Source organism: Schistocerca serialis, chromosome 6, assembly GCF_023864345.2.
Source record: "Schistocerca serialis cubense isolate TAMUIC-IGC-003099 chromosome 6, iqSchSeri2.2, whole genome shotgun sequence".
Taxonomy (NCBI): Eukaryota; Metazoa; Arthropoda; class Insecta; order Orthoptera; family Acrididae; genus Schistocerca; species Schistocerca serialis.
The window spans coordinates 749,417,816-749,439,854 of record NC_064643.1 but is presented as its reverse complement, the minus strand read 5'-3'; the positions used below and the strand labels follow the sequence as shown (position 1 = coordinate 749,439,854).

General features: G+C 43.3%; 1 protein-coding gene across 1 annotated transcript in view; it reads right to left on the bottom strand.

Annotated features, from left to right (window-relative positions):
- The window catches only part of LOC126485065 (chitin synthase chs-2-like), a 271,806-nt gene extending 250,142 nt beyond the window's left edge, over positions 1 to 21,664 (bottom strand). Inside the window, exon 1 of the mRNA XM_050108667.1 lies at positions 21,597 to 21,664. Within this exon, the coding sequence (XP_049964624.1) occupies positions 21,597 to 21,664 (68 nt within the window). The remainder of the gene's footprint in view (positions 1 to 21,596) is intronic.
- Positions 21,665 to 22,039: the final 375 nt, after the last annotated feature.

Here is a 22,039-nt window from a genome sequence, read left to right as displayed (position 1 = left end):
GACCGTAGCGGTCACGCGGTTTCAGACTGAAGGGCCTAGAACCGCTCGGCCACACCGGCCGGCGCCCGCCCACACACGGCGAGAGTTTTTACTTCTTGTCTTCGCGCTTTCCAAATCCTATCTTGGCCAGCACGGTCGCCAGATCTCTCCCCAGTTGAGAACGTTTGGAGCATTATGGGCAGGGCCTTCCAAATTGCTCGGGATTTTGACGATCTAACGCTCCAGTTGAACAGAATTTGCCAAAATATCCCTTAGGAGCATATCCAAAAACTCTGTGCATCAATACCAAGCCGAATAACTGCTTGCATGAGGGCCAATAATAATTCCAATCCCAAAGAAAGCAGGTGTTGACAGATGTGAAAATTACCGAACTATCAGTTTAATAAGTCATGGCTGCAAAATACTAACACGAATTCTTTACAGACGAATGGAAAAACTAGTAGAAGCCAACCTCGGGGAAGATCAGTTTGGATTCCGTAGAAATATCGGAACACGTGAGGCAATACTGACCCTACGACTTATCTTAGAAGCTAGATTAAGAAAAGGCAAACCCACGTTTCTAGCATTTGTAGACTTAGAGAAAGCTTTTGACAATGTTGACTGGAATACTCTCTGTCAAATTCTGAAGGTGGTAGGGGTAAAATACAGGGAGCGAAAGGCTATTTACAATTTGTACAGAAACCAGATGGCAGTTATGAGTCGAGGGACATGAAAGGGAGGCAGTGATTGGGAAGGGAGTGAGACAGGGTTGTAGCCTATGCCCGATGTTATTTAATCTGTATATTGAGCAAGCAGTAAAGGAAACAAAAGAAAAATTCGGAGTAGGAATTAAATCTGTGGAGAAGAAATAAAAACCTTGAGGTTCGCCGATGACATTGTAATTCTGTCAGAGACAGCACAGGACCTGGAAGAGCAGCTGAACGGAATGGACAGTGTCTTGAAAGGAGGATTTAAGATGAACGCCAACAAAAGCAAAACGAAGATAATGGAATGTAGTCGAATTAAGTCGGGTGATGCTGAGGGAATTAGATTAGGAAATGAGACACTTAAAGCAGTAAAGGAGTTTTGCTATTTGGAGAGCAAAATAACTGATGATGGTCGAAGTAGAGAGGATATAAAATGTAGACTGGGGATGGCAAGGAAAACGTTTCTGAAGAAGAGAAATTTGCTAACTTCGAGTATTGATTTAAGTGTCAGGAAGTCGTTTCTGGAAGTATTTCTATGGAGTGTAGCCATGTATGGAAGTGAAACATGGACGATAAATAGTGTGGACAAGAAGAGAATAGCAGCTTTCGAATTGTGGTGCTACAGAAGAATGCTGAAGATTAGATGGGTAGATCACATAACTAATGAGGAGGTATTGAATAGAATTGGGGAGAAGAGGAGTTTATGGCACAACTTGACAAGAAGAAGGGACCGGTTGGTAGGACATGTTTTGAGGCATCAAGGGATCACCAATTTAGTATTGGAGGGCAGCGTGGAGGGTAAAAATCGTAGAGGGAGACCAAGAGATGAATACACTAAGCAGATTCAGAAGGATGTAGGTTGCAGTGAGTACTGGGAGATGAAGAAGCTTGCACAGGATAGAGTAGCATGGAGAGCTGTATCAAACCAGTCTCAGGACTGAAGACCACAACAACAACAACAACATGAGGGCTAAAGGTGGACCGACACCTTATTGACTTGCTCAATGTGTGAAGTTCGTTCTCTTGAATAAATCATCCCATTTTTCTGAAATTTTAATCATTTCCGCACATGTACATCACATCTGACGATTTCTGTCCTAATCCGATAATTCTGTCGTGGTATGTCGTTTTCTTTCTTTCTTTTGGTCTTAGAGCGTATATTCTATCGGGTTCCACATTAAGTATGAGGGGATGCAGGTGGTTCCTAATACTGTTCACGTAGTCCACACAGCTTCGATTACTATCACAGGTCCCGTGGAAGCTAAGGTGGATATCCTGCACGGAATAAAACGGCCCTACCGGCATGCGTCCATGGTGCGATGCATGTACCCTGACACGAACACCGAGCTGACTGACAAGAAACATGATTCATCCGATCACGAGACACGTCTTCATTGATAGACGGTGTCACTGGGTCAACATGGGGACTGCTGCAGATTCGCATGTTCAGAAACGAGTATGCCACGGATTAGTGCCTATCTTGCTTCACAACGCAAGAAAGTTTCCGACATGCATGTTCCGTGATTATGGATGGACGACCGGTACCTTCTTCCCTAGTCGTGATTTCCCCGACCTTCAACCACTTTCTTTAGATATTGACGACGGAAGCACGCTAACAGCCCATCAGCTTCGCAGTTTCCGAGATGCTCGTTCCAGGGACAAGACCATGACAATCTGCCTTTCTTAAAAGCCGATTCTGTCATCGGATTTCCCCATTTGCGCTACGTATGTCTCTAGAATGATTCCCCGATTCGTATTTCCTCCGCTTACTGACTTTCCTCACCGCGTCACATGGCTCCAAAGCGGCATCGAATCTTGCGGCGGACAGTGGTCATAATGTTTTGATTCGTCGGTGATATGGTCCCCCGAACTTCCCGGGCCTCAGGGATGAGCATGAGCGTCGAAACAACGCGAAAACATCTCCTGCACTGGTGAGTCGCGGTACATGTGGTACATGTCAGTGACAGGGAATGAATACTCACTAACAAACCCAATAAGATCCTTGAATAGGACATGGGAGTTCCAGATGGTCAAGCATTTAGAAAAAATAGCGTTTTTGGCGACGGTCAGGCAAAGTATGATCCATTTATGTTGGCCTAGTTTCAAAGCAGTAATTGTAGCAGCGGAAGAAGTACATAACGGTAATGTCCTGGTCGTGAGGTCAAATCTCTATACAGAAGCCTTTTTTTTTAATTATTCTACTCACAGCGCAAATGAACCGAAATAATGCTCAGTGCGTTGTATTTATTAATATTTTTATAAAAGGCTCAAAAGAAAATACAGGAGACAATTTCAGATTGCAAATTAATTTCCAAAAAATGATTGTACTTACGGTGTCCATAAGGTCTCTGCAAATAACTTTCGAAGAACGGACTGTAATTAAGAGTTACAGGTTAAAATGCTGTAAACGTGTGGAAGACGCTGACAAAATTACTGCTTCCCTTGTTTTTATGTTGAATATCGGCCTGAACGTGTAAATCATCAACTTTAAAACAATAATAGTATTTTATTTTTTATACCAAATTCTCGTGTACACATTACGATCCCTTCGCAGTAATTTATTTGCAATCTAAAAACTTTCCTTAGCTTTTTCTTTTCAAACCTTTCAACGAAACTATTAATAAATACAATATATTCAGTATTATTTCGGTTTATTTGCAGCGTCAGTAACGTAAAAAATGCCACTTTCTATTTTTTTAACGGTTGGCTGTTTCTATCACTTTTACGTCTGGCCTAACCGCGCATGTATCAGAAATTTCGGTGAAATCGGTGATGACGACTAGGCCAGTCTCCTTGCTAGACACGAAGATCTAGGGTTTATCACTCAGCCTTTTTGCAGTTTTGTCAGAAACCTATTTAAATTGAAACCTCAAGAATAATGCCCATCTCCTATTGGTAACGGCAACAAAACACAGTGCATACATTTTCTGATTTGGAATTCTTGCAGAAGGGTAATTTCACTGCTAAGGTTGATCATCACTATCAGTGAACGCGAACATTTTAAATTCTTACGACCCACGTCAGTACAGATAAAAAGCTTCCTTGCAACTATGGCATTCGGGATCTTGGCAGAAATGAAATGCTTTGTCTGTAGTGTAAGAATAAGCTTCAAATATTTCTACTAGGACAAAGTGAAAATTTGTTTACTTTGCCTAACGTAATATCCTATGATTATTTTGGCGCAAATCCGTGCATCCATTAAGATCATTTTTAGACCAGTAAAGTGTGGGTGATGAGTTTCAGTGTTCGATGCACACTGAATACACTGGCTCAATAACCTTTAAATTAGGTGACTGTAGAGGCCAAGGAACACGTTATTTTTCCATATTAGTTATGGTTATGGTTATCTTTCTCCGATTCACTTTGTGTTGTCAAAATCCCTGAATATATAGGTCTACTCTCACCAAATATACAGTTCACTATAATTCTGAACATGTTCTGATGAAACAGGTTATTTCGCTTTAGAATAAAATAGAAAACGCATAATTCTCTTATATCGCCCCAGTTAACTTTTTGAGAATCGAATTCATCCAATAAAAAAAATTGAAACTTGGTAATAACAGTAACTCTGATTTTCTTAATTAAAACTTGTTCCCCAAATTATGCATTATTTGCAACTTTATCAGCTGCTATTAGAAATATTTTACATTCTTTTAAAAACTACTAAAACCTCCATAAAAAGCTTTTGGTAGTCGCCTTGGCTGGTAGTAGTACCTTTACCACAGGATCATACGTAGCTGGTTTCGGGATGATTTAATCGCACTCTCAGGTATATACATCTGTAACAATATTTAATATGAATTGTATGGTATAATCATAGTAAAAATAAGGCATTACCCAGAATGACAGGAGAACAAATTCATAGCTAATTGGACATTGGTTCGTTAAAAATACCTTCGGATGGCGTTCGAATTGCCAGAACCGCCTAATTTCATCGGTTACACGACGAAACATCAAAAATTTCGTTGGGTAACATGTAAAGGCACTGTACATGAGCACTGGGAGCTGTGAGTATGGACCTAAAGAAAAGGGATTAAAATAAGACCCCGGAAAGAAACTATTCGGAATGAACACATGTTTGGATAGAAAAATATGAACGCTCACCAGTGATGAAAATTACCCTCAAAAGCCACATGGCGGGGAGATGACTATGCTTCACGAGGGAAGGCAGTTAACCAGCAGAATATGACTAATTTAACATTGCTTCGTTAAAACCCTGTCACGAAACAGGTTGTGTATGATCCAGGAGCTACTAACAGCTAAAGCACCTACCAACAATTTTTTTGAAGATTTTAATAGTTAAAAAAATTGTAAAATATTTCTATCGTGTATCTAAGCTGTGGATGCCAAAATCGTAAAATCATATCTTGTAAAATATTAGTTCATCGTTCATTGCACAGCATTCTTCACAAGCTCGTCTGGTGTTTCAGAAGATGAGTGTACGAAAACTACAACTGATCCATAAAATAGGCACATATCAGTGGATAGGGCATTTCTCCAAGTCACATCACAAATACTTAATATGGGCATCGTTTATTATGTGGCAGACTTCAGTAAGAGCGTGAAGCTCCTTGCAGCGGTCGACGCGATGTGTGTGGGAAGGTGCGACCACAGCCTGCTTTGGAAACCGATTCGTTGGGCTGCCTATCTACAGGCGCGAAGTAATTCGGTAACTGCAGAACCCCATAATGGAACTGGCTGGTACCGTAAATACGAGTACAAGATGACATCCAGCGAGCAATTTTTAGAAATCTAAGGGAGGTTGGGTGGGGGAATAACTTGGTTGCGCATGCATATTCATTTCGACCACGCTAATATACCTCTTGTTACTTCACTTCATTATTTGGCGACGAATGCATCTCTGAATCGAACTATGACGACGCGACGTCGTATAAATGCGGTGACAAAGGGGCACCATCATGATAACAAATGGAGAATTTTTAATACACTGAAGAGCCAAAAAAATGGCACACCTCCCTAATATCGTGTAGGGCCCGCGCGAGCACGCAAAAGTGCCACAACACGACGTGGCACGGACTCGACTAATGTCTGAAGTAGTGCTGGAGGGAACTGACACCATGAATCCTGCAGGGCTACCCGTAAGAGTACGACGGGGTCGAGATCTCTTCTAAACACCACGTTGCAAGGCATTCCAGATATGCTCAATAATGTTCAAGTCCGGGAAGTTTGGTGACCAGCAAAAGTGCTTAAACTCTGAAGAGTGTTTCTGGAGCCACTCTGAAGCAATTCTGGACGTGTGGGGTGTCGCAATCGCCAGATGGAATTGACCAAGTCCGTCAGAATACACAATGGACGTGAATCGATTCAGGTGATCAGACAGGATGCTTACGTACGTGTCACCTGTCAGAGTCGTATCTAGAGGTATCATGGTTCCCATATCACTAAACCTGCATACGCCCCACACCATTATAGAGCCTCGACCACGTTGAACAGTCCCCTGCTGACATTCGGTGCCAATGGGTTCATGAGGTTGCCTTCACACCCGCGCACGTCCATCCGCTCGATACAATTTGAAACGAGGCTCGTCCCACCAGGCAACATGTTTCCAGTCATCAACAGTCCAATGTCGTTGTTGACGGGCCCTGGCGAAGCGTAAAGCTTTGCGTCATGCAGTTATCAAGGGTACACGAGTGGGCCTTCGGCTCCGAAAGCCCATATCGATGATGTTTCGTTAAATGGTTCGTACTCTGACACTTGTTAATGACTGAGCATTGAAATCTGCAGCAATTTGCGAAAGAGTTGCATTTCTGTCACGTTGAACGATTCTCTTCAGTCGTCGTCGGTCCCGTTCTTGCAGGATCTTTTTCCGGCGGCAGGAATGTCGGAGATTTGATGTTTTACCGAATTCCTGATATTCGCGGTACACTCTTGAAATAGTCGTAAGGAAAAATCCCCACTTCATCGCTACCTCGGAAATGCTACGTCCCATTGTTCATGGGCCGACTATACACCACGTTCAAACTCACTTAAATCTTGATAACCTACCATTGTAACTACAGTAACCGACCTAACAACTGCGCCAGACACTTGTTGCCTTATATAGGCGTTGCCGACCGCAGTGCCGTATTCTGCCTGTTTACGTGTCTCTGTATTTCAATACGCATGTCTATACCAGTTTCTTTGGCGCTTCATTGTCTGATAATCTGTAAGTACCATGCGTAGACACGAAATTAAAGCTTCATTGTCAATTCCAAATTGATTCTACACATAAATAAACCCCTGTGCTCAGCACTTATGCCGGGTGTGTTATTTATGTTATCCGTAACAGGACGGCTCCCTACAAAACGATTAAGTATACAGGGTGTTACAAAAAGGTACGGCCAAACTTTCAGGAAACATTCCTCACACACAAATAAAGAAAATATGTTATGTGGACATGAGTCCGGAAACGCTTAATTTCCATGTTAGAGCTCATTTTAGTTTCGTCAGAATGTACTGTACTTCCTCGATTCACCGCCAGTTGGCCCAATCGAAGGAAGGTAATGTTGACTTCGGTGCTTGTGTTGACATGCGACTCATTGCTCTACAGTACTAGCATCAAACACATCAGTATGTAGCATCAACAGGTTAGTGTTCATCACGAACGTGGTTTTGCAGTCAGTGCAATGTTTACAAATGCGGAGTTGACAGATGCCCATTTGATGTATGGATTAGCACGGGGCAATAGCCATGGCGCGGTACGTTTGTATCGAGACAGATTTCCAGAACGAAGGTGTCCCGACAGGAAGACATTTGATGCAATTGATCGGCGTCTTAGGGAGCACGGAACATTCCAGCCTATGACTCGCGACTGAGGAAGACCTAGAACGACGAGGACACCTGCAATGGACGAGGCAATTCTTCGTGCAGTTGACGATAACCCTAATGTCAGCTTCAGAGAAGTTGCTGCTGTAAAAAGTAACGTTGACCACGTCACTGTATGGAGAGTGCTATGGGAGAACCAGTTGTTTCCGTACCATGTACAGCATGTGCATTGTGCAGGCACTATCAGCAGCTGATTGGCCTCCACGGGTACACTTCTGCGAATGGTTCATCCAACAATGTATCAATCCTCATTTCAGTGCAAATGTTCTCTTTACGGATGAGGCTTCATTCCAACGTGATCAAATTGTAAATTTTCACAATCAACATGTGTGGGCTGACGAGAATCCGCACGCAATTGTGCAATCACGTCATCGACACAGATTTTCTGTGAACGTTTGGGCAGGCATTGTTGGTGATGTCTTGATTGGGCCCCATGTTCTTCCACCTACGCTCAATGGAGCACATTATCATGATTTCATACGGGATACTCTACCTGTGCTGCTAGAACATGTGCCTTTACAAGTACGACACAGCATGTGGTTCATGCACGATGGAGCTCCTGCACATTTCAGTCGAAGTGTTCGTACGCTTCTCAACAACAGATTCGGTGACCGATGGATTGGTAGAGGCGGACCAATTCCATGGCCTCCACGCTCTCCTGACTTCAATCCTCTTTCATTTATGGGGGCATTTGAAAGCTCTTGTCTACGCAACCCCGGTACCAAATTTAGAGACTCTTCGTGGTCGTATTGTGGACGGCTGTGATACAATACGCCATTCTCCATGGCTGCATCAGCGCAACAGGCATTCCATGCGACGGAGGGTGGATGCATGTATCCTCGCTAACGGAGGACATTTTGAACATTTCCCGTAACAAAGTGTTTGCAGTGACGCTAGTACGTTCTGTTGCTGTGTGGTTCCATTCCATGCTTAATGTGATTTGAAGAGAAGTAATAAAATGAGCTCTAACATGGAAAGTAAGCGTTTCCGGACTAATGTCCACATAACATATTTTATTTCTTTGCGTATGAGGAATGATTCCTGAAAGTTTGGCCGTACCTTTTTGTAACACCCTGTATACGAGTACGATTGTCAGCGTTGTCGCTTGAGTTCTTCAAAAATCATATGGAGTGTCAACTGAAATTTGTGGCCGGACTGACGACTTTTTGGCAGGGAGGACACAGTATGTTGTCTTGGATGGGGAGCCATCGTCAGATGTGGAAGTAACTCCGGGTGTGCCCGAGGGAAGTGTGCTTGGGCCCTTACTGTTCACGTTGTATATTAATGAACTTGCAGACAATATTAATAGTAAAATCGGGCTTTTTTCAGATGATGCAGGTATCTGTAATGAACTACCATCTGAAAGAAGCTTCGTAAACGTTCAGTCGGATCTTGATAAGATTTCAAAGTGGTGTAAAGATTGACATCTTGCTCTAAATGTTCAGAAATGCCAAATTTTGTCCTTCACAAAATGAAAAAACATAGTAACCTATGACTGTAATACGAATTTGTCGCAGCTGGAATCGGCCAACTCAAGCAAATTCCTGGGTGTAACATTTTGTAGAAATATGAAATGGGAAGATCACATAGGTTCAGTCATGGATAAAGCAGCTGGTAGAATACTGGGGTAGTGCAATCAATCTCCAAGGGAGATTGCTAAAAATCACTGGTGCGAACGGTTCTATAATATTCCTCAAATGTATCGATCGTTACCAGATAGGACTAGCAGGGGTATTGAACGTATACAGAGAAGGGCAGCACGAATGGTCACAGGTTTGTTTAACCCGTGGGAGAATGTCACAGAGATGCTGAAGGAGCTGAACTAGAAGACTCTTGACGATAGACGTAAACTATCCCGAGAAAGACTATTAACAGAGTTTCAAGAACTGGCTTTAAATGATTATTCTAGTAATATACTACAACCCCCTACGTATCGCTCGCATAGGGATCGTGAGGATAAAATTACAATAATTACTGCACGCACAGGGACATACAAACAATCATTCTTCCTGCGCCCCATACGTGAATGGAACAGTAAGAAAGCCTAATAACTGGCAAACGGGACGTACCCTCTGCCACGTACCTCACTGTGGTTTGCAGAATATAAATTTATATGTAGCTGTGTTTGCGTTTGAAAACCCTGCCTATACCCACCAAATCTGAATTCAGAACAACACGGCGTATGAATTGTCTGCTTACGTGATATCAACTTCTTAATGAATCTGAATTTTCCAACATTTGTGTCGCTTTATATGTACAGTTGCAACTTACGGAACTTCGTATTCCAAATTACTGTATGGCACCACGACATATTTCCATCCTAACCAGAGTATGAAAGATAGCACCTGTTAAAATAATAAATATTTGGTGCTGCACCCCATTTAAGAATGGGTTTTATTATAAATAACACCGAACATTATTTTATAAGTTCTAAATTTTCATCTGACTATGAACCGTCGTAATAATAAATGAAAATACTTCAAATGACCTAAATGATATGATTACATTCAGGAAAGAGGGAGCTTTTATAAGGTGAAGTAAGCTGTTGATACGTCTGAGCGTCTCTCATCGAAGAGCGTTACAGGACTTCGTTGTGTGATAACGCACATCCGTTTTCTTGCGTGTTCGCCACTCCATCGCTTCGTAAGTCATCTGACCTCAGTCCTACTGGTCATATCCGGGTGCCCATAGTGCGTGGTGTGCGTTTTTTCGAATACAGATCCATGGTAGTCAAGGGCAGTCCTTCGCTGTTTCGTGGAGTGTGTTACGCGGTGCGTCACCGCCATCATCACAGCGATAAGGGGTACTAAGACAAAGAAGTTTCAGGATGGTAATGTCTTCACAATAGAAGCAAAGTGTATGGAATAGATAAATAATAAGTTATAAATCCTTATAATTAGATCGGATCTATCTACCACTCGGCAGGGTTGCAAGGCTTCTTCTAAATGAAACCGTTGGAATTTTTTACCAGTCTACTCCCAGACTGAACAACGTCGGGATCTTGTAACGTAATCGTTACCTCCGTGAGACACACTAAAATATGAGGGCACACACTGTAGTGAACTTTTTAATCATCTTCATCTTTGTTAGTCCTTGAGTAAACCTCAAACCATTCATTATTAAACTCGATTTTCAGTTTCAACTTTGTTCATCACTTGTCCACGATAGGGTAAGTTAGATGTAACGGCTGTTGAGTTCAGGTTTGCCAACTTTGCCCTCTTCAGTCTGAAAGCTGTTTCTTTAATGTCATTTGTGTTTATAAGACTGCCTTTTAAAAAGCAGATTAGTGTCAGTGTCTCGTGCAGTGTGTTACACGGTGCATCACCGCCATTATCAGACCGAAAAGGTCACCTGTATTCAGTGGTTCATATAAAATTAAAGTCCCTGTACCGCTTGATGGAGAAGAATGTGCTTCCGAGGTAATGTGGATTGCTCTCCAGCTGGTACATATCGCAGTTAAAAACCACAAAGAAGTTTCACGACGGTAATGTCTCCACGGTAGAAGCAATGCCTTTGAAAAGGAAAAAAAATGAATTATGGGTCTTTATAACTACATCGTCCGCCCTCGTGGTCTCGCGGTAGCGTTCTCGCTTCCCGAGCACGGGGTCCCGGGTTCGATTCCCGGCGGGGTCAGGGATTTTTCCTGCCTCGAGATGACTGGGTGTTGTGTCGTCTTCATCATCATCATTCATCCCCATTACGGTCGGAGGAAGGCAACGGCAAACCACCTCCATTAGGACCTTGCCTAGTAAGGCGGTGCGGGTCTCCCGCATCGTTCCCCTACGCTCTGTAAAGAAGTATGGGACTTCATTTCCATAACTACATCAGGTCCACTTACCACACGGCGGGATTGCCAAGTTTCTTCTCAATGAAGTTGTTGGAATTTCTTACCAACCTGCTTCCTAAACTGAGCATCGACTAGATTTTTTAACGTAATTGTTGCCACTCAACAATACGAAGGCACAGTTTGCAGTGAGCACTGTAATCATCTTTACCTTTCTTAAGCCTTAAGTAACCCTACCATCATTCACTAATAAACTCGATTTTCAGTCTCAAATGTTGCTTGTCATTTCATTAGTTCTGTTATCTACGATACGGGAAAGCCCGATGTAACGGTTGTTGAGTTCAGGTTTGCCATCTTTGCGCTCTTCAGCCTGAAAGCTGTTTCTTTAATGTAGTTATGTTTATAAGATTGACTCGTAATTCGCTTAGTGAACATATTATAATATGTAATGTTTTGTTGTAATTGCGATTTTTACGTATCCTGAGGCTTAATCGGGGGACTTGTTTTCAATAGGAAAATCGAGACAATTCAGCCCAAATCAGAATACCCAGGAACCGTTCTACTCCGTTAACCGCCTTACTTTCGTTTACGCTCCTGTTGTCCCTCATTCCTTTCGAACCTTATCAGACTATTTAAGTAACTTATTGTGGTGTGTAGCCTCAGAACACGCCTTTGATAAGGTATGGCATGTCGGACTTCTTCACAAAATGTTAAAGTACAACTTCCCACCTGAAATAGTACAGGTAATAGCAAACCTCTCTGGAAATAGGATGGTACAGGTATGAGTTAGTGATCAAATGTCATCCGACTTCACACCCAAAGCGGGAGTTTCTTAAGGAGCAGTCATCTCCCCATTGTTATATAGGATATATATACTGCTGACATCCCAAGACCCAGGTGGCAGAGTGAAGACATAGCTCTATATGCCGATGACACCACGTATTGCTGTCATGCACCCACCTGCAACGCAGTCAATGAACAGGCTAACAGCTACATCAGCAAACTTGGAACCTGACTCAGTAAATGGAGGATCCGGCAGAATCCAACGAAAAGTCAACATACTCTATTCAGACATAGTAATAGTCGATACAGGTCCGTCACAAACTCAACATTCGACTTTGGTGACAAGAAATTACTCCACAACCAAACGTAAAATATCTTGGAATTATCTAGACGAATCTCTAAATTGGCAGAAAAACCCATCTGAAAACATTAAACAAGCTGAAAGTCGACTCAGCTTAGCACGTCTCATGAAATACAGAACATTTGCAGTGGATAAACCAGTTTCTCGTCTTACATACAAAATTTTTGTCCGCCCCATTCTCGAAAATGGTTATCAAGCATGGATCACGCCCTCTAACCAAACGAAAAGAATTCTATCTTCTGACCGGGGGATGCTCCGAATTGCTGGAGATCGACGCTATGACTTCCCAATAAATTCCCTGTAGAAACACTTAACACAAAAACATGCTAGACTGAATAGAAGAACAAATCACTTGATTCGGACTCAACAAACAAGAGACTTACAAAATCACTCTTGCAGCACGATCCTACAACGTCTAACTTTCCGAAATTCAAATAGGCATTGCCTCCCTACATTATTCTCAAAGATCACAAAGTTACAGTACCAAGACCACTGAGATAATAAGAAGACACATAAGCAAGAACAACAGGCTACCAATCCCAGCTGAGGTAGTTTTTCGACCGCGAGCTCAGCCTCAAGGCGAATGCAGGGATCTATAATAAAGAAAACATAAATAGTAACGTTTTCCTCCCACCTACCCATTCATCTGCAATAAAAAGGTTTTACAAAACGGAATAAGCACATAATCACCCTAAATAAACTGTGTCACAATATATCAAATGACGACTACTGGCTGAAAAGTGCTATGCTCTCCCACAGTCCATCATCTCCCTCAGAGATGGAATGAGAAACAAAAAGTTTGTTTTCCCTCCTGTCTTGGTAGTATACTTCCATTTTCGAGTTATATAGCTATTCAATTACATGGTTAATAAAAACCATTTTCGTACGCGTAGTAAATCAGGGAAAGCTCTTCGCTGCTCTATATTTTGACTTTATTTTGGTTTTGTCTAAACGTAAGAACTCCTCATCTTGAAAGAAACCGTTCACTTCATCATTTTAATTCCTCACTCTCAATGGGTATATGATTGCTTCATACCCTGGCTACATGATCTGAAATATATTAACCCAAGAATGAAAAACTTGAAGTACCTTGGTTCAAATGGCTCTGAGCACTATGGGACTTAACATGTGAGGTCATCAGTCCCCTAGAACTTAGAACTACTTAAACCTAACTAACCTAAGGACATCACACAACACCCAGTCAAAGTAACTTGTTTCTAATATTTGAAACAGATATCAGCTTCAAAGTAATCCTCATAAATTCATAGAAGAAAATCATTTCTCTCCTGTGATCATAGTTCTTTTACTGCCAATGCTTCTTTCAGACAACAAATTTGTAATAGCTCTAGTTCAGCACCATTTCTTGCTTTTTTCGAAATACTTTTTTTCCTAATTGCTACAGCGGCTGTTTTCTTAGAGGTCAAACCAGTTACAAAATACACTGCTGGCCACCGTAAATACAACACCCTGAAGGAAGCATCCGAATCAAGTGAAATTTACACCATGGGTTTGCAGCGATGAGATATGCAACTGATTAGAATTTCAGCGCAGACGCACATCACGCGCGCCTGTGGCGCCACCTCATAGCGCCATTTAACGCTTGGCGATTTCGACCAGTGTACGTTCGGCACGTGTGTTTACCTTGTGGTTGTTTCACAAGACGATCAGTTATGCCTCGTAGACAACAGCGAACACCGTTTGATCAAGTATCCGAGTTCGACAGAGGAAGGATAGTGGCTTACCGAGATTGTGGATTATCATACAGAGAAATCGCTAGTCGTGTTGGACGAAACCAAACAACTGTAATGCCGATATGTGACCGTTGGATGCAGGAGGGTACGACGGACCGACGTGGTCGATCGCATTCACCTCGGTGCACCACTACACGTGCTGATAGGAAAATTGTGCGCATGGCAGTGACGGATCGCTCAGTGACATCCCGAACCATAGCACAGCACATTGCGTCTGTAACGCATCATCCAGTGTCTGCGCGTACCATTCGACGCCGTTTACAGCAGAGTGGTCTGTCCGCAAGACGTCCATTGCTTCGTCTACCATTGACGCAGAACCACAGACGTCTCCGTCGCCAATGGTGTGATGACAGACGGATGTGGACGGCAGAATGGAATGACGTTGTCTTTACTGACGAGGCACGCTTCTGTCTGCAGCACCACGATGGTCGGATTCGAGTGTGGAGACACCGTGGAGAGAGGATGTTGGACAGCTGCATTATGCACCGCCACACTGGTCTTGCACCGGGTATTATGGTATGGGGCGCTATTGGATATTATTCTCGCACGCCTCTAGTACGCATTGCCGGTACTTTAAATAGCCGGCGCTACATATCCGAGGTGCTGGAGCCAGTTGTCCTTCCTTACCTTCAGGGCTCGGTCACAGCCATATTTCAACAGGATAATGCGCGACCACACGTGGCACGCATTGTCCAAAGGTTCTTCGTCAATAACCAGATTGAACTGCTTCCCCGGCCGGCTCGCTCTCCGGATCTTTCGCTGATAGTAAACATGTGGTCCATGGTTGCTCAACGAGTGAGCCGGATTATATCCCCAGCTGCCACACCAGATGATCTTTGGCAACGTGTGGAAGCTGCTTGGGCTGCTGTACCCCAGGAACACATCCAACGTCTCTTTGACTCAATGCCGAGACGTGTGGCAGTGGTGATCTCCAACAATGGCGGCTGCTCTGGCTACTGATTCTGGCAGGGACCACATGTCACAGACGTCTGTAAACGTAATCATTTGATACTTGGTCAACATGTTATCTACAAAATAAATTTTGTTGTGCTACCTCTTGTCTTTCTTGGTGTTGCATTTACAGTGGCCAGCAGTGTATATAACAACATTGAGAATTTTGAAGAATTCTGGGAGTAGGCTGATTTTCCCGTCTGATAGGAAGTATACACGGAAAATAGTAGGGGACCCAAGAAGATGTCAAACTGATAATATTTTGATAGTAACAGTAACAAAGTACGAAATGTCAGATTAATTTCAAGAAGTTGAAGGCTTTGCAGGTGAAAGTTGGAACTTAGACAAACTGAAGAAACTAAAAGTAGAAGCTATCTTGGCATAGCATGTGACACAAGAAATAATGACATATCAAGGTTGGGTTGTGGGATTGAAGGGACCAGACAGCTACGGTCATATCAAGGAATTAGTCGTGTGTAAAAAGAACGAAATGACGTTAACAGAAGGATGATACATGTAAATGCAACAGAAAAAGTCCTAGGACTGAAAAGGTCAGAAAAGAGGCAGCTACAGAATGGAATTAATAAGGGAACAAAGAAATGCAAAAAGTTTGAAAGTGAGCAGTAAAAATATAGATGACTCAGAAATGAAATTATCCGAAGTGGAAGGAGGAAAGGTGTCATAACATGAGTACAAAACTGAAGCAGGCTACAGTAGATGCTACACAGACTAATTAACAAAGTGTTTAGAGAGCGCAGGGGTTGGAGATTAAAATCGTAATTGAATAATAGGAGCAGAAACTAAGGCAAGAAGACGGAAACAATACTTGCAGAACGTTTCTAGTTTTCTAGTTGACCAGGAGAATTTAAGCCAATAAAAAACTAGTACATGATGCAAGAAGATAATAGGAGAGATTCAGTACTTATTTCTAAATGCACTTTACATGGACAAATGTACTCATGTTAATGAAATAGGTAAAGGCCTTGGACATAAGGCCAAAAGAGAGAGCCACAACTATACAGGGACATTCCAGGAGCTATTTTATCATTGCGATTACTAACAGAGGATATATTTACGAACAGCAGGGAAATATGCATTGTACTCGTAGATACGAAGAGGGCATTTGATTATGTGGACTGGAATGAAATGTTTTTTCATTCTTAAGCAATATGGAGTCAGCTACAGGGTAGAAGGGTAATCCATTGTCTTTGTACACTGAAGCGCCAAAGGAGCTGGTATAGCCATGCGTATTCAAATACAGAGATATGTAAACAGGCATGACTAGAAACATGTTGCCTGGTCGGACGAGTCTCGTTTCAAATCACATCGAGTGGTTGGATGTATACGGGTATGGAGACAACCTCGTGAATCCATGGACCCTGCATGTCAGCAGGGAACTGTTCAAGCTGGTCGAGGCTCTATAATGGTGTGGGCGTGTGCAGTTGGAGTGATATGGAACCCCTGATACGTCTAGATACGACTCTGACAGGTGACACGTACGTAAGCATCCTGTCTGGTCACCTGCATCCATTCATGTCCACTGTACATTCCGACGGATTTGGGCAATTCCAGCAGGACAATGCAAAACCCCACACGTCCAGAATTGCTACAGAGTGGCTCCAGGAACACTCTTTTGAGTTTAAACACTTCCGCTGGCCGCCAAACTCCCCAGACATGAACGTTATCGAACATATCTGGGATGCCTTGCAACGTGCTGTTCAGAAGAGATACCCACTCGTACTCTTACAGCTTTATGGACAGCCCTGTTAATTCCCTCCAGCCCTACTTCAGACATTAGTCAAGGCCATGCCACGTCGTGTAGTGGCACTTCTGCGTCCTCGCGGGTTTCTACATTATATTAGGCAGGTGTACCAGTTTCTTTGGCTCTTCAGTGTATAAACGTCGCGGAAACAAAGATGTGAAAGGGAAGCAATATTTGAAGAACAGTACTTTGTGCGTGTGATGCAAGATCACTGGGGAAGACAGAAAGGAAATGACTGAAAGCCTTTGCAATACCGTGTTACAGAAGGCTGGCGAAGATCAGATGCTTCTGTTGAGTAAAGAGTGAAGAAGACCTGCAAGGAAGCAACGAAAAAAAAAACGTTCCTAGCAAAGAACGAAATAAAGCGAAGAGAAAGAATGGTGAGACGCATATTACGACACAAGTCGTAATGAAAACGGCAGTTGAAGGGACGGTGGAAGGAAAAAGCCTCTGAGGAAGATCTACAAATAAGTGAATAGGACCATCATTATTTTCTTTATACGTAAGTGATCTGGCGGACAGGGTAGGCAGCAATCTGCGGTTGTTTGTTGGTGATGCTGTGGTCTACGGTAAGTTGAGTGACTGTAAGAGGAGCCGGCCGGAGTGACCGAGCGGGTCTAGGCGCGTCAGTCTGGGCCCGCGCGACCGCTACGGTCGCAGGTTCGAATCCTGCCTCGGGCACGGATGTGTGTGATGTCCTTAGGTTAGTTAGGGTTAAGTAGTTCTAAGTTCTAGGGGACTGATGACCTCAGATGTTAAGTACCATAGTGCTCAGAGCCATTTGAACCAACTGTAAGAGGATAGAGGATCACGTAGACAAACTTTCCAGTTGCGTGATGAATGGCAGCCAGCTCTAACTGTAGACAAATATAAGTTAATTCGCGTGGGTAGGAGAAACAAACACGTAGTGTTCGAATACGGCATTAGTAGTAGTGTCCTGTTTGACAGAATCACGTCGTTTAAATATCTGGGCGTAGCGTTGCAAAGCGATATGGAATGGAATGAGCGTGTGAGGACTGTGGTAGGTGAGGCGAATAGTCGACTTCGGTTTACTGGGGGAAATTTAGGAAAATATGGTTCATCTCTGAAGGAGACTGCATATAGGACGTTGTTGCGATCTATTCTTGAGTACTGCTCGAGTATTTGGGATCGGTACCAGGTCGGATTAAAGGAAGGCATCGAAGCAATTCAGAGGCGGGCTGCTAGATTTGTTACCGGTAGGTTCGAAGAATATGCAGTTGTTGTGTAGATCCTTTGGGAACACAAATGGGAGTCCCTGGAGGGAAGGTGACTTTCTCTCCGAAAATCGGTATTTAGAAAATTTAGAGAACCAGCATCTGAAGCTGACTGCAGAACGATTCTACTGCTACCAACAAACATTTCGCGTAAGAACCCCGAAGATATGAAACGAGAAATTGGGCTCATGTGGAGGCATATACATAGTCGTTTTCCCCTCCCTCTGTTTGCGATTGTAACAGGCAAGGAAATGACTAGTCGTAGGACATCGTACCCTCACCCCACACACCGTACGATGGCTTGCGAGATATATATGCAGATGTACATGAAGAATGTCGATGATGTCATACGCAGCGGTTGCGCTGAAATGGATATGAATGGCAAGTGACAGGAATCGAGAACTACATCAAATCAAGATTTCAGTTGATGGCTGACGCGGAAATAATGACATGTGACAGGTGGTTCGGGACGTCATCCTCGTTGATGAATTCTTCAACACTGAGATACAATATTATTCTGTGCATACACTAGGTGAACGTTGATACATTACTGGCCATTAAAAGTGCTGTACCAAGAAGAAATGCAGATGATAAACGGGTATTCATTTGACACATATATATTACACTAGACCTGACATGTGATTACATTTTCACGCAAATTGGGTGCAAGGATACTGAGAAATCAGTACCCAGAACAACCACCTCTGGCCGAAATAACGGCCTTGATACGCCTGGGCATTGAGTCAAACAGAGCTTGGATGGCGTGTACAGGTACAGCTACCCATGCAGCCTCAACACGATACCGCAGTTCATCAAGAGTAGTGACTGGCGTATGGTGACGAGCCAGTTGCTCGGCCACCATTGACCAGACGTTTTCAATTGATGAGTGATCTGAAGAATGTGCTGGCCAGGGCAGCAGTCGAACATTGTCTGTATCCAGAAAGGCCCGTACAGTACCTGCAACATGCGGTCGTGCATTATCCTGCTGAAATGTAGGGTTTCGCAGGGATCGAATGAAGGGTAGAGCCACGGGTCGTAACACATCTGAAATGTAACATCCACTGTTCAAAGTGCAGTCAATGCGAACAAGAGGTGACCGAGACGTGTAACCAGTGACACCCCATACCATCACGCCGGGTGATACGCCAGTATGCCGATGACGAATACACGCTTCCAATGTGCGTTCACCGCGATGTCGCCAAACACGGATGCGACCATCATGATGCTGTAAACAGAACCTGGATTCATCCGAAGAAATGACGTTTTGCCATTTGTGCACCCACGTTCGTCGTTGAGTACACCATCGCAGGCGCTCCTATCTGTGCTGCAGCGTCAAAGGTAACCGCAACCATGGTCTCCGAGCTGATAGTCCATGCTGCTGCAAACGTCATCTAACTGTTCGTACAGATGGTTGTTGTCTTGCAAACGTCCCCATCTGTTGACCCAGGGATCGAGACGTGGCTGCAGCCATGCGGATAAGATGCCTGTCATCTCGACTGCTAGTGATACGAGGCCGTTGGGATCCAGCACGGTGTTCCGTATTACCTCCTGAACCCACCATTCCATATTCTGCTAACAGTCATTGGATCTCGACCAACGCGAGCAGCAATGTCGCGATACGATAAACCGCAATCGCGATAGGCTACAATCCGACCTTTATCAAAGTCGGAAACGTGATGGTACGCATTTCTCCTCCTTACACGAGGCATCACAACAACGTTTCACCAGGCAACGCCGGTCAACTGCTGTTTGTGTATGAGAAATGGGTTGGAAACTTTCCTCATGTCAGCACGTTGTAGGTGTCGCCACCGGTGCCAACCTTGTGTGAATGCTCTGAAAAGCTAATCATTTGCATATCACAGTATCTTCTTCCTGTCGGTTAAATTTCGCGTCTGTAGCACGTCACCTTCGTGGATAGCAACTTTAATGTCTAGTAGTGTACTTTGAATAACTTAGTCTTTTATTTGTATTGAGTTCCTAGCTGTGTACTAGTGATGAAATGTGTTTAAAATGATGAAGATAGTTGATGATCGTTAGTTTTATTGAATCATAGCAATATTCAACGACATATATACCTAAGGTTTACCCAGACTAGGGAACGAGATGATCGGTAGTTTTTCAGTGGCTACAAACGTTCAGTTCTGAAATGAGTTTGCTCGCAATGAAATCGACCACTAGAAGTGACTGCCTTAACCCACAGTGGAGAAATCGGCCGCGGAGAGACAAGCCACGTAATAAAATTCATCGATCCCTAGGTTCTCGCTGTGGAGAAGAGCTACCACGCCCAGGGACGCCATTGTATTTCAGAAACGTGACAATAGTTTTAACGAGAAAGAAGAGAGCCTCTAGATCAAATAGACGGATCCTGGATTACCGTGCTGCAGCGAACGATCGTTGCAGGGAGAAAGGCGAGAACCACAGCAGTAATGACCAGGGAAAGATCCGCAGGCTTTGGCGTGACAGCTACATACAACCTATGCCTGCGGGTTCGATTCCAGTCCGTCACCAACAATGGAGGTTGGATCCTCGACAGCGCCAGCCACCCGTGCTGGCGAAACGTCAGAAAAATCGTTAAACGGACATCGACCAGGAGTCCAAGACAAAATCCAGCAATCAGTAGGTCACAGTGGAGATGTTTCACGAATTATCGTACCATACGGCAAGTTTCTTCGAAAGAGAGTATACAGTAATTTGTCTGGAGCTACAGTTGTCCCTTCAACGTAGACAATGAAGCCGAGTGGGTACAATAAGCAGTATTACTATTGACAGGATATTCCAGGGGGTTTTGCTGGTACTCGGAGTCCAACGGCCACAATATTTCAGCGAGAAACGCTGACGCTATTATTGGGTACGCTGCTCTGTCAACAAAGACAAGGGGAGACGCTAAATAACTATTTTTGCGTGTGTATTTTTTTCGTTCCGTACCTTAACTTACTTTTTAGATGATTTTAACGTGAAAGGGTGTGATATTTTAGCTCAGCTGGTTAAAACATTTTTCTACATTAAGCGCACTTCGCTTTGCTACAATGCTTTTCACGTTGAAAAAACGCCTTCACACCTGAAGAACATAGGCACAATGCTATTCCGTATCGTGGAAGTCACCGTGTGATGTGTAAGCAAGGGTATATACCACATAGTGTACCAGAATCAATCCTGGTTCCCCTCCCCAATTCAGTTCCCACCCGGTTCCTTCGTCCAATACTTGTCTCCGCATCAAAGTATTTGAACAGCAAAAGTGAGCATCTGGCAGCATAAGATTCGTGATCCACGTACTGTGAATATGTCCTAGGTAAATCTTTCCAATTTGATCACAATTATTTTCTCCTTTAGTATGGGACCGAAATACACTCCTAGAGTAAGAGAAGAAAATGAGACACTGGTGTTACATTTCTTGCGGAAGGGCACTTCGGCGTCTGTAGTGGATACGTCAATCGATTATGAACTGTCTTATTACTTACCCCACTTCTTCATCCCCATCGTAGCTGGAGTCATCTTCGGTGGATTCCATGGGATTCACACCATTCATCCCTGACCTGGGCCTTTGTCACTTTGTTTCGCCTGCTGAAATTAGAAACAATTATTATTATTATTATTATATACTTTAAAATATGTTATGATAGTTAAAATGTGCGCATGTGGAACACACGTACTGTAACCAGAAATTACATCTTCCTCTCTTGAAGATTTGAATCGGAATCCAAGGGAGAAAAGAACGAAGAAATGAACGATGATACATCTGACATTACGGATTTCAGATCCTATCCTTGAGATGTAGCCTACTTGTTCCGTGGTTTCTTTAAATAAATGCAGCCGAATATCAATAGATTTAACTTGTTATGCGACGGAATTATTCGGCTATTCCTGTGATAAACTGCATGAAACTAATTATTAAGAAAATTAC